This window comes from Dryobates pubescens, chromosome 29 (genome assembly GCF_014839835.1).
Source record: "Dryobates pubescens isolate bDryPub1 chromosome 29, bDryPub1.pri, whole genome shotgun sequence".
In the NCBI taxonomy this organism is placed as follows: Eukaryota; Metazoa; Chordata; class Aves; order Piciformes; family Picidae; genus Dryobates; species Dryobates pubescens.
This window is the reverse complement of record NC_071640.1, coordinates 3,563,808-3,581,977: the sequence shown is the minus strand read 5'-3', so window position 1 is coordinate 3,581,977 and position 18,170 is coordinate 3,563,808. Positions and strand designations below refer to the sequence as shown.

The 18,170-nt window shown below is 57.0% G+C and overlaps 1 protein-coding gene across 2 annotated transcripts; it reads left to right on the top strand.

The window, feature by feature from the left end:
* Positions 1 to 311: 311 nt before the first annotated feature.
* Positions 312 to 16,429, top strand: EGFL7 (EGF like domain multiple 7). 2 transcript variants are annotated; one of them, XM_054174429.1, is made up of 10 exons: positions 312 to 330; positions 415 to 483; positions 7,691 to 7,876; positions 9,486 to 9,608; positions 9,789 to 9,901; positions 10,613 to 10,708; positions 12,048 to 12,212; positions 13,589 to 13,653; positions 13,927 to 14,089; positions 15,956 to 16,429. In XM_054174429.1, exons 3-10 carry the CDS (start codon positions 7,797 to 7,799, stop codon positions 15,976 to 15,978), a joined length of 828 nt encoding a protein of 275 aa, XP_054030404.1. In that variant the 5' UTR covers positions 312 to 330; positions 415 to 483; positions 7,691 to 7,796; the 3' UTR covers positions 15,979 to 16,429. The 2 variants fall into 2 exon arrangements, with proteins under 2 accessions (XP_054030404.1, XP_054030406.1); XM_054174431.1 differs by lacking the exons at positions 312 to 330; positions 415 to 483 and adding an exon at positions 3,146 to 3,166.
* Positions 16,430 to 18,170: the final 1,741 nt, after the last annotated feature.

Genomic DNA, 18,170 nt, shown 5'->3' with positions numbered 1-18,170 from the left:
GCACCAGGGTGTGCCTGGCCTTTCCCACCCGGGGCACAGCAATTTGACCTACGCTGCAAGCTCATGTGAGAGAGGGGGGGATCAGCACCCACAGGATGCTCCTAAAGCACCCTCAGTGCAGCCTCCACTGCAGAGCAAGGAAGGGCTGGGCCTCCCTGTGCTGCACCACCGGGATCACAGTGTCCATGCCCCTCCAGCACACCACTGTGTCTCTGCAGTGTGAGCTCAGTCCCAATGCCAGGCACAGGCACTCTGTGGCCACAATCCTGCTTTTGTCCACCACTCCATTCCACAAGGACCTTTGGGAGCATCCAGGGAACCCCACATCAGGTCCATCGTGGGCAAGGGCTGGGTGACTGGTCTCTGCCTGCACGACAAGGGGAGTGTAACTGAGGGCTTTTCCTGTTCTGACAGTAAGGAACCACGATGCTCCTTAAGGAAAGGACCCCAGCCCAGGACAAATGATGGAGCATCGCAGACAAGGTGAGTGTCTCGGCTGTGAAATGTGCTCCTGTGCTGTCGGTACGGTCAGGTGGAGAAGGCTTTCATAGGCTTTGTAATTATGAGAGAAAGCTGAGTGTCAGGCTCTGTGCATCTCCCCCATACACCAGAAAAAGCCAGCACCACTCTCTGCATAATGAGATAATTACCGCCCCTTCAAGGCTCTGGGGAAAAGTTGCCTCTGCTTCGTGCTGATGAGATTAGTGAGCTGAAATCATTCCCCAGAGGAAGGCTGCATGCAGAGAGTATGAGCAAACCTGTTTGTTGTGTGATGTGGAGCTGAGCTTCCACCAGCACCAGCCAGCCTTTTCCCAGAGGGATTCCCATCTCCCATGCTCTCCATCTCCCTGGCATCGGAGCTCCGTCTTCACCAGCACATCCCGGAGCTGATTCCTCTCTGCTCTGCTCCATTCCCTGGGGAGGATCTCACCAAAGCAGTTCATGCTCTGCCCATTGGAATGGGCTGCCCGGGGAGGTGATGGAGTCACCATCCTTGGAGGTGTTTAGGAGGAGACTTGAGAGGGTGCTTGGTTGCATGGTTTAGTTGATTAGGTGGTGGTGGATAATAGGTTGGACTTGATGATCTTGAAGGTCTCTTCCAACCTGGTCTATTCTATTCTATTCTATTCTATTCTATTCTATTCTATTCTATTCTATTCTATTCTATTCTATTCTATCCTATCCTATCCTATCCTATCCTATTCTATTCCATTCCATTCCATTCCCACTCCACTCCATTCTATTCTATTCTATTCTATTCTATTCTATTCTATTCTATTCTATTCTATTCTATTCCATTCCATTCCATTCCATTCCATTCCATTCCATTCCACACCTGAGAGCCCCACACCAACCCATCTACCACCCACCAGCTTCCCTGGTGCCTCCCTGCACGACCCGAGGCAGCTGCAGCCCAACCAGCCGGCTCAGCGTATCCATGAGGAAACGGAGTGATCTCAGTTGCTCTTTTTGGAGCCATTATTGTTTAACTGGTAAATATTTCCTTTAAATGCCTCTATGCTTAAAAAAAAAAAAAAAGAGAAAAGGAAAGAAATTGCAAAGCTTAATGGGAACAAATATTCCCAGGGGGCTGTATCCTGCCTTTCATTTGCACATCAGACCCCTGCTATCTTGAAGGCTGGCTCTGTGCATGGGCAGGAGCCTAAGTCGTTGGAAAAACAATAAACCTCTGTGCTCTGGTTTCCCAGAGAAAAAATGTAGACAAAACAAGTGGCACTTTGGCACAAACTGAGCTGCAGAGTTCGCTTTGATAAGGAACCAGGTGTTTAGGAGAAGCCTCTCAAGAGCTGGGGCGGGGGGGTGAGGATCAGCCTGATCCATCCCCAGGCAGGTTTTGGCAAGCTGATGGAGCTTCACCCTGGGTGGGTCTGGGTGGTGGATTTGGGTGTCTCTGTGTGCTGATCTTCACACTGGGGAGGACTGCAGAGAATCTCAGAAGCATCCATTAGAGAAATCAGCTTCCCTGTCCTGGCAGTTCGTTGCCTGCCTCACAGAATCCTAGAACGCATGGAAGGGACCCTCAAAGGTCATCTTGTCCACCGCCCCTGCAACGTGCAGGGACATCTTCAACTAGATCAGGCTGCTCAAGACCAAATCAGTCCCAGAATCCCAGCATGATCGGAGTGGAAGTAGCCTCTGGAGATCATCTAGTCCAGCCCTGCTGCTAAAGCAGGGTCACGCAGAGGAGGTTGCCCAGGATCACAAGCTCTGGGTGGGTTTGGAGTATCTGCAAAGAAGGAGACTCCACAACCTCTCCGGGCAGCTTCTGGAGGACTTTGCTGTTGTGCTGAGCTCCGGGGGATTAACGAGGCGGGGCGGAGGCTATGGACCACAGGCTGTGTTAGGTCTCTAACCTGGGGAAAGATGATGTCTCCTCTGGGGGAGTGCAGAACCAGCTACAGGAGTTTTTTAGCAGAGGGGAAAAAATTGCCCTGTCTGCTGCACTGCTGCTGGACTACTTCAGCTGAACACCCCTGGATGAGGAGCTGGGGGATCTGCTAAGATCTCCCTCTCCTGTCACTGCTCTCCTGCCCACTCAGGTGAGCTGATCCGGGAGAGGGATAGGGACATTGTGTCCTTAAAGCACAGGGCACACAGGAACAGGCTGGTGGGGCTGGGAGCTCAGCCCGCCCTAGGGAGTTTGCAGGTATAGGTCCAGATCGATGCCAGGGTAGGGATTCCCCTTAACCCCATCTCCATCGGGGTCAGCACAGCAGCACCAGCATGTCCCCCCCCACTCCTGGGCTGGGCTTCTCCGAGGGTCCTGCCGAGTCACTGCATGTCCCCTCATGACCGGGCTTCCCTGGGGGGTCCCCCCAGGACCAGACTTCTGCAGGGGGTTCCTGTCCTGTCCTTGAGTATCCCTCCAGGACCAGGCTTCTCCGACGGTCCTGCCCTGTCCCTGCCCGGGGAAGCCGGGACACCTCGGCGGGGGCAGGTGGCGGCTGGCGGGGGCCGGCGGGGCGGGGGCAGGCGGAGGCTCCCCGGGCCCCGTCGCTTCCCCCCGGTCGGGAGGCTCCGCTTTCCTCCCCGCCGGGAGCTCATTGGGCCGGGGCGGAGGGACCGGCTCGGGCCGGGGGAGGAAATGCGCGGGGGGCCGCGGCACGGCGGCGACTCGGCGGCTTCGGCACCGCCGCCGCTCCCGGTGAGTCCCCGGCGGGCTCTGCCCGAGGGAGGGCGGGGGGGCCGCGGCCGCATCCCCCGGCGGGGAGGGACGAGCGGAGCGGGGAGCGGGGGATGGTTCGCGGAGCGGGGCTCGCTGCGGCAGCGGGGGCGGCCCGGCCGGGGAAAGCGGCCCGGGAGGTGCCCCTGGGGCGGCGGCGGCGGCGGGCAGTGCCCGGGGTGGCGGACAGGGCTTTGCCTGCTACGGGGTTGCGGCGACCCGGGGAGCGGAGCTCGGCCTGCTGCGGGCCGGGGGGAGCATCCCTGCGCCAGGCACCGCGGTACCGGGCGGCTCTGCTGCCTGCTCCGCGATATCCGTGTCCCTGTGCTCTGCTCCGTGATATCCGTGTCCCTGTGCCCTGCTCCATGGTACCTGCATCCCTGTGCCCTGCTCCACGCACCCCGTTCCATGATACCCGCGTCCCCGACCCTGCTCTGGAGTACCCATGTCCCTGCAGCCTGCTTCACGTTGTCCCCCTCCCTGAGCCCAGCCCCGTGCCCACGTCCCCATGCCCTGTGCCTGCGTACCTGCATCCCACCCCAAGCAGAGAACAGTTTGACAGGGAAAATTCATCTCCGTGCTGCTGCTGCTGACCCTCTCCAGGAGGGTTTGGCTCTGAGGGCACAGTCCAGGGAGCAGTTGGGAGCAGCAGTTTCACCTGCAGACCCAGGGCTGTTTGAAAAAGTGCTGCTACCTGCTTCCCATGGGGGTAATTCCATCCTCTTGAGGGTCTGGATTCTTCTCCACCGGTTTGCAGGCAGTCCCCAGTTCCTGCTGCTGCCATCAGCTGGTCCTTTAGCCCTTATTCCATGGGCAGAGCTGGATGAAGCCCTGCTCACCACCCAGTGGGTTGCATTTTCCCTGTTGTTAGGCAAGAGCAGACTTAGGAGAGTTACAGAGAGGCTTCTGGCTGGTGGGAGAAGAACCTCCAGACTCACAGGAGCACATGGCCAGCCGAGGAGGCTTTGCTGCCCATTAAAGCAGCAGAAGCTCAGGTGCATGCACACAGTTTCACTGGCCAGACCATGGGGCCTCATCTCTTCAGCTGAGAGGCTAGAAAAGGCACTGACAGCAACTCGTTTGTTTGTTTCTTCATGAAAATATTGTCTTTAAGCTCTGGGCTTTAAAAGAGAGGAATGAGATTGGGTAGTGGCAGCAGGCTGGAGGCTCTTCAGCAGCTTTAAGGAAGCTGATTTTTTTTTTGTTGAAACCATCATATTTTCCACTTTTGAAACATTTTGTTGTTGTTGTTGTATGAAGCAACCATAATTTCATGACCCAGAGGGATTCTCTGACCACTTGAGGTAGGGCAGTGCTGCTCCATTTCAAAGTGAGCAAACAAAGCCTCTGTGTTTCAAGGCTCGTGCCCTGCGTTTCCTTGCCTTCCCCACGGGGAAAGCTCCCACAGCAGTCACGGGAACGCTGTGGGAGGATGGAGATGGTTGGCAGGGTTTGACTTACAGGCTTCTGGAGAAGCACAGCTAAGCTAGAGCTCTGTGACTGGAAGGAAATATCTGCCCCAGCATAGCCCTTAGGGAAAGCTGGCTGGCTGAGCAAGTGGAGAGTTTGTACAGCTCTCCACACCAGCGTCCCTGGGATGTCTCCAGGAGGAGTGGGGATGAACAAGCTTTCCTCACTATATTTTCTTAAACTTCCCTGCAGTTCAACCAAGATTTGGTTTCCTGTTGGTGCAGATACCAACATTAATCGTTAGAAGATGAAATCTATTGCTGTGGAATGGAATGGAATGGGATGGAATGGAATGGGATGGGATGGGATGGGATGGGATGGGATGGAATGGAATGGAATGGAATGGAATGGAATAGAATAAAATAGAATAGAATAGAATAGAATTAGCCAGGTTGGAAGAGACCTTTGAGACCATTGAGTCCAACCCATCATCCAACACTATCTAATCAACTAAACCATGGCACCAAGCACCCCATCCAGTCTCTTCCTAAACACCTCCAGGGATGGGGACTCCACCACCTCCCTGGGCAGCACATTCCCATGGCCAGTCTCTCTTTCTATGAAGAACTTCTTGTTAACATCCAGCCTAAACCTTCCCTGGCACAGCTTGAGACTGTGTCCTCTTGTTGTGGTGCTGGGTGCCTGGGAGAAGAGACCAACCCCCACCTGTCTACAACCTCCCTTCAGGTAGCTGTAGAGAGCAAGAAGGTCTCCCCTGAGCCTCCTCTTCTCCAGGCTAAGCAACCCCAGCTCCCTCAGCCTCTCCTCACAGGAGAGTGCTTGGAGAATGGAGGACTACAGGCTTTGTATAACCCAGGTGCACCCCACATCCTCAAAGCTGGGCTTGCACAGAGATTAAGATCATGGAATCGTAGAATTTTTTTGGTTGGAAAAGACCTCTAAGGTCATCAAGTCCCATCCATCAACCCAGCTCCACCATGGCCATTAAACCACATCCCCAAGTGCAATGTTGACACATTTCTTGAACATCTCCAGGGATGATGCTTCCACCACCTCCCTGATGAGCCTGGGCAGGGTGGAGCACACTGCTGCCCCTTGCTGTGCTGAAGCCAGACCCTCATCCTCTGCAGTACTGCTAAGTTCAGGGGTGAAGTGATGTCCCCATGGCATTTTATGGCAATACAGTCATTTTCTTTTGTGACACAAACCCTCCCCATTGCTCAGCCACGCAGAGCTGTGTGCCCTGCTCGTGGGATGGGCTGGATCCCTGGCTGGGTGAGGAGGGGAAGGGGCTGCTCAGCCGGTTCAGTGGTATCAGGGCATGGAAACACCCACAAGACCTTTGATATTAAGGGGTGGGAAGGTACCAGGCTGGTTCCACTCCAGAAGCAAGTCTCTCCAAGCCTCCATTCCTTCACCTGCACAAAGGGAAAGTTGATGGAGTGCCTTGGTGAAGTGCTTTGGGACCAGCAGAGGCTACAGGTTTGGGATGGTTATCCCTAACAGCTTAGCTTGGGGTTAGGAACTGTCCCAAAAGGGTTTGGAGGTGAAGCTGCATTCCCAATCCCACATCACTTGGGGATTTTAGAGTTCATTTGCAGCTCCCCATATCTGCTGTTGGAGAAGGGTGCTCCTTGTTGTGTTGCCTCCCCATAAAGCTGTTCCCAAGGCTTAATCAGAAGGGCTGATTCTTTCTGTAACTGACAGATGCTGAAGGTGGGCTTCTCTGTTTCTTCCTCCTTTAACTGCTGCCATCCAGAGGCCAACTGTTTGTTTTGTTGGGTTTTTTTAAGACTAAATATTGATATTGTTATTGACCTTCTCCAGCCTTGTCCTCTGCTAGGAAATCAAAGCCTCCTTCAGTCACCACTTGGCCAGTTCTGACTCTGCAGTGGGTACACGTGGCCCTCACAGCACTTTTCTGGCAGGAACTTATGTTCTACAGAGAAGAAGGTCAGGCTTCAGTGTGTTGTGAAAACACAGTTTTACAATGCTGTGTGGATGAAGACATTCTGGGCCATTGTTTTGCCCTTGCTGCCTGAAACTGGCAGCATATTTCATCTGCCACAGGTCCCTTCCCTGCCACTCAGCAAGCAGTTGTGTGACCCCTAGTGTCACAAGAACATCTCCTGCACACCCAGCCAGGCATTCTGGGCTGTATTGCTCAGAGAAGTGGTAGATCATAGAATCATAGAATCAATAAGGTTGGAAGAGACCTCAAAGATCATCAAGTCCAACCTGTCACCCTCATGACTACTAAACCATGGCTCCAAATGCCACATCCAGTCCCCTCTTGAATACCTCCAGGGATGGGGACTCCACCACCTCCCTGGGTACCACATTCCAATGGCAAACAACTCTGTGAAGAACTTTCTCCTCACCTCCAGCCTAAACTTCCCCTGGCACAGCTTGAGACTGTGTCCTCTTGTTCTGGTGCTGGTTGCCTGGGAGAAGAGACCAACCCCCACCTGGCTACAGCCTCCCTTCAAGTAGTTGTAGACAGCAATAAAGTCTCCCCTGAGCCTCCTCTTCTCCAGGCCAAACACCCCCAGCTCCCTCAGCCTCTCCTCATAGGGCTGTGCTTGAGGCCTCTCCCCAGCCTTGTTGCCCTTCTCTGGACACATTCAAGAGTCTCAATGTCCTGCTTAAATGCCCCATCTCTGAAAGCATTTCAAGTCAGGTTGGTTGGATGGGGCTTTCAGATGTCCCTGCTCACTGCAGAGAGGTTGGACTGGGTGGCTGTTCAAGGTCTGTTCCAACCCATAGTGTTGTGTGATTCTCTGGGGTAGGTCACTGCCACACCAGTGAAATGAGTGGAGCAAAGTAGTTTTATGCTTGGAGGAGCATTTACCTTGCCAGGGATTCACAGGTCCCTCACATCCCCTCTTCCCCTGTGCTTTGGCATGCCAGCAGTGTGCTCCTGCCCCAGCCCCTTGCACTGCCCTCAGAGGGTTTGTGCACAGCCAGCATCATCCCTCTGATTTCCTCCAGGGGCAAAGGGCTGTCCCCATCCCTGTGGCTCCATCAGATGTCACCAGCTGCCATGTGCCCACACTGCTCTTCTTTCTCTTGCAGGGTTGCCCACTGAAGGGTGAGACATGCAGTAGGAGCCAGTGCTTCCCACCACAGAGCGAGACTCGGCCGTGCCACACAGCCTGGGGCACCTCGGGAGGGACAGGACATGCACCACCTCAGCTGCCTCCTTTTGGGACTCTTCTTCATCCTCAGCATCACCACTATGGGTGGCTTTGCCCAGGCAGGGTAAGCCACCTTTTTGCCTGCATCTCTCAGGTAGTGCACATCTGCACATCACAGCCAGGTGCATCCTCTCCAGGTGAAGAGCCCTGTTGAGCCACCCTGGCTGCACATGGGTGAGGAGCTCACAGGGCTGGTGAGGAGGTGTGGAAAGGGTCTGCTGAGTCCTCCTGGGGCAGCTGGAGCTCAGCAGCCCTTCACTGGTGGTTTGCTTTGTCACTGAAGTGAAAGAGCCTCTCAGAAAATGCTCTGACTCCCTGCAGAGGACACAAAGAGACTCTGGGCTTTCTGACCACGAGAGTCAAAGGCTGAGCAGGCCCTGAGCTCTTCAGGAATGATGACTGTCTCTTTCAAGCACCTCCATGCACAAAAATGCACATCCAGTTTTGCTCTCACACTGCTCAATCCTTGCAGACAAGGCATCAGAGGGGGATGCAGCCTCCCAGCTCTGAGGATGCACCATCCAGGGGATGCAGGCATGGAAAGCCCCTGGGATGCTGCAAGCTTGGGATTGGCAGCTCCAGTACTTCCCCATCCCCTCCTGGCAAACAGGGCTAACACAGCACCCTGCATCCCAGCACAGCTCCTGCTGGCTCAGAGGGAGCTCAGAGCTCGGTCCTCAGTTCCTTCCCCAGCCAAAAGGAGCTGGAGCTCAGCACCCACCCCTCAGCCACAGCTCACATTTTGCCCCAAAGTTTGCTTTTTACACTGAAATTCTCTCCTCTGGCATCAAACCTCCTGCATTCTGGTGGGCACTGAAACCACAGCCTGAGCTCCTCACTCACACACACACACAGGCTGCAGCTCTGGCTCTGCTCTAAACAGTGCAAGGCAAACAATTGCCATTTAAAAACTGCCTCTCCTGTAGCACTGATCAGTGAGGCTGAGAGGAGTGTGCTGGACTTAATGGAAGCCATCTGATGTCCATGCTAATTCCCAGGCTTTTTATTCCACTTACTAATTGGGCTGGGAGGCTGAGGCAAGTAGATGAGTTCCTCAGTGGGACTGACCTGCTTGGGCTGGAAGATGTTGAAAAAAGAGAGGAATTTTTAACCATAGACCACTTCAGTTGTTAACCTTGGGAAACTTTTGGGCTGGATCACAGTTCTCTCAGGGTGACTTTCATCTGGCCTTGAGGGTTGTTGGGTGTTTTTGTGTGTGTGGTGAGCCTGACCCTTGCTGTGCCATCATGAATTTCTCAGCAGTCACAGGGACATCTGTTTCAGGAGTGCAAATGTCTCAGGGAAAAAACACACCCCCCCCCCCGAAAGTGAGCAGGGAAGGAAGGTGATGAATGGACGAACTGCTTTGAGTAAATCCTTCCTAAATCAGGGCCCCAACTGCTCCCCTGGGATGGGGGTGAGTGTACGAGGAGGCGGCAGTGCCTTCACTCAGGGGCTGAGGAGGAAGAGCAGCCCTGCAGAGCTCAGGCTTTGTGTCGCTGCCCCCGAACAGCTTGAAGTCCTCCTGGGTCACTCGGGCAATTAGCCACTGCTGTTTAAACGGCCCTTTGTAGAGGGGGGCTGGTGTAAATCACTGCGGCCCCTTTGCCCCCGAGGGAGGAGCGGGGGGTTGGTTTTTTTGCCTGCAGCCTGACCCGCTCCCCTCTCTGCAGCCGCAGGGTGTGCGCTGTGACGCCGCAGAGCCGCACGGCTGCCCGCGCCGAGTCCCACGTCCAGCCTGTGTACCAGCCCTACCTCACCACCTGCCAGGGCCACCGCCTCTGCAGCACCTACAGGTGAGGGCAGCTGCCTGCTCCTCCCGGAGAGGAGCCACCCGTGGGGGCCGTGGGAAGGGGCAGTCCTGCCTTGGTCTGTGGGGAAGGGGCTCCCGGGTCTGACCCACTGGTGTGGGAGTGGGATGGAGGGCTTGGAGTGGGTTCTCCTTCACCCAGCTCAGCCCCATCCTTGTGTTGCAGGACCATCTACAGGGTTGCCTACCGGCAGACCTACAGGCAGCTGCCCCAGTCCATGGCTTCATGCTGTCCGGGCTGGAGCAGAGCTGACAGCCATGCACTCAGCTGCAACAGAGGTAAGAAGCTGCTGTGTCACTCTGGTGCCAACTCTTGTCCTTCCCCCAGACCTCCTGGACGGGGGTAGCTCAGCTGCTGGATGAGGCCCCAGCAGCCAGCTCGCTCGTTTCCCAGCACTCTGCCTGTCAGGCAGATCCTCCCTGCAGGAGAGCATTTACATTTTCAACGTCACCATCAAACGTGGTTCAATTTGTGATTAATTCCCAGCCTTTCTCTGCTGCCTCCCAGGCCTTTTTCCTTTGGGATGGCTTATTAACTTTATAGTTACCAGAGGATAAATAAAATGACTAAGTAGTTTCCATATAAATCAGCAGTAATGGAAGAGGAATGCTTGCAGGAGGCAATTGTGATGTACAGCACAAACCAAATGCAAAACATCAGCAGCTAGCTGGCCCCCAGATGAGCTCAGAGCACAGCACTGAGGGCTTCTCAGGGCTTGCTGCTGCCCTTTAGCCCTGTCCTCTCCCACTTTGCTGGCTTGCAGCTGCCTTGGCCTCTTTACAGGTTGCAGACCCAAGGGCCAGTTCACCCCATCCTGTGCCCTGTGCACCCTGGCCAGCTCACCCCCACCAGTAGGCTGGGGCATCCTGGGCTGGTAGTGGTCTGTATTCTGGGGGTATGGGTGTGTACACACATGCATGGTGGCAGGGGATGGAGCTTGGGACCCCCAGAGCTGCCCACTGATGCTTTGCTTGTGTTTGGTCCCACAGCTGTCTGCTGGATGCCGTGCCAGAACGGTGGGAGCTGCACCTTCCCTGGCAGATGTGCCTGCCCACCCGGCTGGACGGGCAGAGCCTGCCAGACAGGTACTGGCCATGACATTCCCCTCCAGCTTCCCTGCATTGGGCCTGCCCCACAGCTGCTGGGAGAGCTCCTCTGAGGAGCAGCAGGGCTTCTATGGGGCTTAGCCCACAGAATGACCCCTTGTTGGGGGGGCAGAGACCAGCACCATGGCTCCTCACCAGGCCTGATGCCGTTCAGACCATGGAGCAGACCCAGTGTGTCACCCCCCTGCACAAACATCTCCACATTGCTCTAGGGCAGCAGTGCCTGATGGTCTGGCTAGGAAAGGATGGGAAGCTCAGCTCCCAGGAGAGTTCTGACCTCCCTTTGGCTGCTCTGGTGCTCCCAGTCCTCATGTGCAGCCCAGACGTCCACATTTGCTCTCTGCTGCTGCTCCAGGCTGGGTCCACGTGAGCAGAAGCTGCTCTCTGCCATGACTCTGCAGCTAGCAAAAGGCTTTCTGCAGGGCAGCCCTCACACTCGTGGGGTGGGCTGGAGATGGTGGTGTTGGTGATGACCCATCTCCCAGCCTTTGTAAACTAAGCCATCCATTTACTGCAGAGCCTAAATCTGCAACCCAATAATAGCTGGGGGTGGAGTGGAAGCCGGGGGAGCTCCAAGCACCGAGCTCCTCTCTGGCATGAGAGCAGCCCCAGACCGCAGGGAACTCAGGCAGCCTGGCACACACCAGGGTGGTACAAATCCCCTGCCACGGCGTTTCCCAGCTTGCTGCCCTCCCCTAAGGCAGAGGACGAGCGGGTGGCACTGACCCACGCTGGGCAGGGCTGAGCACATCGCTGACAGCTCCGGCTCCAGCGCAGGGGGAGAGGATTTTCCCATTGCCTAAAACAGATTCGCCCGGGCGTGGGAAGCGGTTCAGCTCCTTCTGCTTTGTGGGAACAGCTTTAATAACTCCCCCGTGTGAGGAGAGGTTACTGGGTTTTGTACACACTTGAAAGGCTGATAGCTCCTCGCCACGGCTGGCTGGAACCGAAACCCCGGCCGTAAATCCAGGATGAGAGCCGAGCGCTGCCCCTGCCTGGCCAGAGCTGGGACGTTTCTGACCACAGCTTTCGCTGTGGCAGGCAGAAGGGAGGAGGCCAGAGCCTCCCCGTGGGGTTAACCCAGGTTTACTGCAGCGGGTGCAGGAGGGAAGGCTGTCCCAGGCATGTGTGCTCACACCGGGCGACACTGAGAGCAGCCAGAGCGCAGGCTCCAGCTCAGCCCGGGGTCCCATCACCTCCCCAGCCTGTGCTCTAGCGAGGGTTGCAGGACCCCTGCTTGCAGGGCTGCGCTGTCTGCAGCCCAGGGGAGCACCTCCCCACCAGCCCTGCCCTCACTGAGCCGGACCTGTGCTTTCAGATGTGGATGAATGTGCTGGGCAGAGCCACGGCTGCCATCAGCTCTGCATCAACACCGCTGGGAGCTACCACTGTGCCTGCCAGGATGGCTTCAGCCTCGCTGCCGACCACAGAGCGTGCCAGCCCCTGCTGCCAGCACCTGAGCCAGAAACCTTCAACCAAGCAGGTAACCTGTGCCCCCTCTGCAGGACAGCCCTGGCTGCTTGGAGTGTTCAGCAAGAGCTGGGCTTAACACTCAGCATTGCCAGAGTGGCAAGGGACAGGAGAGGGGACAGCAGGCAGAACCCCTCAGCTTTATTGCCAGCGGCCCAGGACTCCCCTCCAGCACCCAAACAACTTCCCCTGAGCACAGCTCCACTGGAAGGGTGGCAGAGCCTGGCTGTGACGTGCGGCGTGCAGGTTTCTCTCCATCCTCCTCCTCCTCCTTCCCGCAGGACAAGCCTGGAGCCACGAGGGGCAGCGGCCAGCGCCGGCGCCGGCTCATTATTACTTTTGGTACGCGCTGTGACACTTCAAACTCGTACCGTGAGTAATAATGCGCTGTGGCCAGCAGAGGCAGCGAGCCGCCCAGCGCCTGCCCCGGAGAGCGCAGCACAAGCCGCCGTCCTTTATGCCCTGCCCGGGGCCCCCAGCAGGGACCCTTCGTGCCCACCACGGCAGACCTAGGTGCTAGCTACAACAAGGCCAGGCTTCACCAGATGTTTTACCATTTGAGCATCACCCCACGGCCTGGAATTCCACACTTTGTTGCAGGTATTGCAGCAGCAGCGAGAGACCTCTGTGTGTTAGCGGCAGGATTAGATGCCAGGGCTTGCAGCAGCTGTTGGATCCCACTGATGCTCCTAGGACTGGTCCCAGCAGGTGTTGGACCCCACTGATGCTCCTAGGACTGGTCCCAGCAGGTGTTGGACCCCACTGATGCTCCTAGGACTGGTCCCAGCAGGTGTTGGACCCCACTGATGCTCCTAGGACTGGTCCCAGCAGGTGTTGGACCCCACTGATGCTCCTAGGACTGGTCCCAGCAGGTGTTGGACCCCACTGATGCTCCCAGGTCTGGCCCCAGCAGGTGTTGGATCCCACTGATGCTCCCAGGTCTGGCCCCAGCAGGTGTTGGATCCCACTGATGCTCCCAGGTCTGGCCCCAGCAGGTGTTGGATCCCACTGATGCTCCCAGGTCTGGCCCCAGCAGGTGTTGGATCCCACTGATGCTCCCAGGTCTGGCCCCAGCAGGTGTTGGATCCCATTGATGCTCCTAGGTCTGGTCCCAGCACATGTTGGATGCCATTGATGCTCCTAGGTCTGGTCCCAGCACATGTTGGATGCCATTGATGCTCCTAGGTCTGGTCCCAGCACATGTTGGATGCCATTGATGCTCCCAGGTCTGGTCCAGCAGGGCAGACCCCAGGGACTTCCTAGGAGGGGAGGAGTGGAAAGCAGCAGAGCTTGGCCTGACCCCTGCAGCAATGTCTCTCCTCAGCACCTTCCACTTCAGCCCAGGCAAGGGGCTTGTACTCACTCATCTTCCCTTGATCACTTTTCCAGGTCCCCACAGTGAAATGAAGGAAGAAATGAAAGACCTGAAGAGCAGAGTGGAAGCGCTGGAGCAGGTGAGCCTTCAGCACACTCCTCTGCCCTGCCCTGTGGCAGCTCAAGGCCCTGCTCAGCCAGCTCCCTCCCTGGGCTGTCTGCAGCCAGGGCTTCCCTCCCTCCTCCCCAGCTCTATTTTTAACGCCAGGCTGGCCTCGCGCCGCCGTGCTCCGCGCCGCTCCTCCAGCCCAGCAGCCCGCCAAAGCCCCAGGAGCTGCCCGAGGGGCTACGTGCCACAGGGTGGTCCTGCTGGCTGGGGGAGGACATGCTCAGGCCTCCCTTTCTCCCCCCAGAAACTCCAGTTGGTGCTGGCTCCCTTCCACGACCTCATGCCCTCTGCACCGGAGGACGTCGGCACAGACCCCATCAGCCGCCTGGCCCACTCCCTGCAGCAGCTGGACAGAATCGACTCCCTGAGCGAGCAGATCTCCTTCCTCGAGGAGAGACTGGAGACATGTAAGTGCAGGGCTGAAGTATTTCCCTCCCCCTTTCCCCCCCCACAGGCCAGGGTGAGCAGATGTGGGCCAGCCAGCTCAGTAACACATATGCCACGATTAATCTGCATCTCCCCCGAGCTCGGCAGCCTGTAATTAATAAAAGCTGAGCACAAACAGCCCATTAGCTTCATTTCCAAGCTGTTTCTATGGCTGCACCATCTGACTGCCCTTCTAGCAGCCAAGGCCCATCAGATCAGCACACGGAAAGGTGGCTGCGGGGCAGAAGCAGAGGGAGCCCGCTCGGAGCCGCAGGTCACGTCTCGGGCTCAGCGCCCTCGCCGGCTGCCTTCCCTTCCTGCACCGCCAAGAAGGGAAACCCCAAGGCCTTGGGAAGTGAGCAGTGCACAGAGTCAGGCAGGAAGGTTTAGGGAGCGTGCAGGAGCTGGCAGATTTATGAGCCTGGGAAGTTGGAGGCATTGCTTTTTGAAGTCCGCAGCCCAGCTCTTCGCTGAGCACTGGGCCAGAGAGGGTCTCTTAAAGAGCAAGCTCCGAAGAAGAGAGTGAGAGAGCTACCACCTGTGAAATGGCTGGGAGAGGGGGAGGGGGCTGCTGTGGTCCCCTCAGGTCCCTGAGGGGTGTGCAGAGCTTGACTGAAAGCAGAGCACAGAACTTAAGAGCACTTTGTTTTGCTAGGCAGCTCCTTGCAGTTTGTTTTCCCATGAAAGAATTCCAGCCCAACACGTCGGAGGAACTGAGCCAGCTCGGGAGCTGGTGCTCAGAACAGCCTGGTGCTCAAGGCAGAGGGGTGAGGGTGCTTGGAGAGACTTCAGGGCAACCTGTTTCAGGGCATATCCAGTCCCAGTTCACTGCCTGCAGTAATGGTTTAGACATAAAAGACTTCAAAGAGCTTGGCTGGAGACTAAGGAGCTGCAAATAGACACTTAACAAAACATCCCAGAAAGGGGCAATCGTCAGAGCAACCTCAGAGTGTTCCAGCAGCCCGAGGTCCCTGCTATTGCCCTGTACAGCTGATTAGTGCCAGCATGGAGGAATGTGAGCAGCATCACAAGGTAACGTGGATTTATTCCAAGGCATGACTCCCAAGGGCTGAAATTAACTTCTGCCAAGCCCCTTCCGGCAAGCAAAACTTGTTTCTGTCCTTCTCGTGGTCCTGAAAGTGCCTGAAGAGCAGAAGCCTGTCCTGCACGGCAGCAAGCAGTGGGGCTTGCAGGGCATCCCATGGAGAGCTAAGGAGCTGCTCCTCTTCAGTGCCTTTCACAAGCATCTCACAGCGGAGTGCTGCGGTACAGCTGCACCCTCCAATTATCTGCCCAGCAGGGGGGTGTGTAAGGACCACAAATCATCCTCTCTTCTCCACCCCACCGCTGAAGGCACCAGATCTCCAAGCCAGAGCCATTTTAGCCCCCCCTTAAGTCTGAATTACCCCAGCTCAGCTCAGCTGTGCCACAGCCCCCAGCACGACAGACACAACCGCATGTGGCTGTGCCACAGCTGTCCCCTGGGGTCCCTTCCCCAGCTCCCCAGGCTCTGGGCTTTGGTGAGCAGCAGCTGCTGATTGCTGTCACACAGAGCCACTGGCTGTGCCTGCTGTGGGGACAGGCTGCTCCCAGCCTCCCATCCTGGGGCAGTGTTATTGGCACTGGCTTTGCCCAGGTGAGGACTGTGGCCTGCTAGGTGGGAGTGATGCTTCCAGCTGGGGCAGGCCAGAGCCAGCCTGAGGGGGTTGGGCAAAGGAAAAGCAGCAAGCAGGGGTGGCAGTCACACAGGTTGATGTGAACCTCATCCTGCTTGAGGAAGGAGACAAACCCAGGCCAACAACATTGCTGGATTGAGCTTTGCTTTGGTTTTGTTTCCATCTTCCCAGGTTCCTGCAAGAATGAACTTTAACCAAGTGCCTGAGGAACTGCAGCAAGCTGAGTGCATCCACAGCTCTTATCTCATCCTCCAGCCCCGGGCTGGGGACAAGGCCACATCATCTGCAGGAAGGCACAGGGTAGCAGGAGAAGGCTGGTTTCCCATCAGCATCTCCATTGTTTTCTCTTCCAACTCACCAAAGGTCACACAGCTACTTCCAAACTGGACTCTGAGCCCTCAGCATCTCCCCCCCCCACCCCTTCCTGCTGGAGAGGCAGCAAATAAATGCCTTCCCCCATGCCACCAGTGCCCAGCTGGCTGTGCCAGAGCCTGGCTGTATGTGAAGCCCTGTGCTGCTTGGCTGTGCCTGCTTTTCACTCGCTGTTTGCTTGGGACATCATCTGCCAGGGCACAGGGGTGGGTGTGCTGCCTGCCCAGTGGAGCACAGACCTGGCCTGGGCAGGACAGCAGCTTGCCCCCACCTGCTGCCACCCAGCCAGGGTGGGGAGAAGCCCTGCCTTTGGAGGACTGTGGCAAAAAAAGGGCCCTGTGGCAGAGGGGCAGCCCCAAGCTGGGCATCAGTGCATCTGGTCCCTGCAGAGCTGCTGCACTGGCTGGGTCCAGGGAGCAGGGCCCACCCCTGCAGCTGCTGCTCTGCTCTCTGGGACCAGCCTCCCTCCACAAGCACCGGAGCTGAGCTGTGCCTCGCTGCTTTTCAGCCCAGCAGCTGCAGCAGCAAGCTCTGCATTCCCTTGCTCCTGCTCCCAGCCCTCTGCACCAGCCCTGGGCCCTGCAGAGCAGTGACTGGGATGGTGCTCTTACCTCAGGCTGCTGTTTTCTCTTGCTTTAACAGAAAACCTTCCCCTGAGACATTCTCACAGAACCATTTTGGTTGGAAAAGACCCCCAGGGTCCTCCAGTCCAACCAGCCCCTAACTCTGCCAAGGCTGGTGCTAAACCATGGCCCTCAGCACCACAGCTCTGCTTCTCTTAAACACCCCCAGGGGCAGGGATTCATCCACCTCCCTGGGCAGCCTGTTCCAGTCCTTCAGAAGCCTTTCAGTGAAGGACTTTCTTCTCATGCCCAACCTAAACCTCCCCTGGTAAAACCTGAAGCCATTTCCTCTCGTCCATCATCAGCGCACAGCACCCAGGGGCAAACCTGTGCCACTCAGTGCCAACAGGGTGAGGCTAAGGAGGAAGGGAGAGTCCTCCACACCCCCAGACTGGGGAGCTAGGGCTGGCAAGGCCAGGTGTTTACACTGGCACAGGCAGGCTGTGCTGGAGCCAGCAGCTGCTGCACAGGCACTTCGGCCCTGCCTCCCCCTGGCACTGTTTGCCGGAGCCCAAGGACGCTGGTACAGCAGAGCAGGTGGCACCCCTCTGGCACAACACCTCCCTGCCCCACAACAGGGGCTGTGCCAGAGTAACCCCCACTGCTGCAGCCCCTGTGGCTGGGGGATCCTTACTGGGAAGGGGCTTGCTCCAGGGCCTTGCTCAGGCACAGGCTGCTGTCCACACAGGCACCAACCTCCCTCTTCCCCTGCAAGAAGAGCTCCCTGCAGGTTCTTCCCCTCCCTGTTCAGGCCAAGCTGTGACTCGAGTGCAAGGCTGGGGTGCAGAAGCACAGCCCTGTGGGGCACAGGGTGGGGACAGGGACCTGCCACTGCCCCATGACCACCAAACCCACCCCCTTCAAGAGCTGAGGGTCACCACCCTCCCTCCTCCCCCTGCAGCCCTCCTCCCCCTGCAGCCCTCCTCCCCCAGCCCCCACACAAGACCAGGAGTCTCCTTCAAAGAGCCAAAGGTACTTTGTTTGTTTGGGTTTCTGTTGTTTCTTTAAAGCACATAACATCATTTCCCAACCCAATTAAAAGTGAACAGCAGACAACTGCACATAGAGGAACTGCTCCCTCCTCCCAGGGAAGGACACTGCAGGAACCACTCCATGGCTGTGGTTAATTCCCCCCAGCCAGGAGCCCTCCCAGGCCCCTCCTGGGTTTAACCTCCATGACAGTCCTTTATCTGCCACTCCTACAAAGTGCTGCTTCAGTTCCCATCCTCCCACCCTGACCTGCCCCATGACAGGTCTCCCCCTGAGTCTGTATTTTAAGGCCACTCTGATAAAGCTCCCTGCCCCCTCCCCAGCCCAGCAGCTGCCTTTCCTGGGGAGGCTCTCTGGGAGCTCCCTGCCTTTCCCAGTGGAGGCTTTGACCCCCCACAATG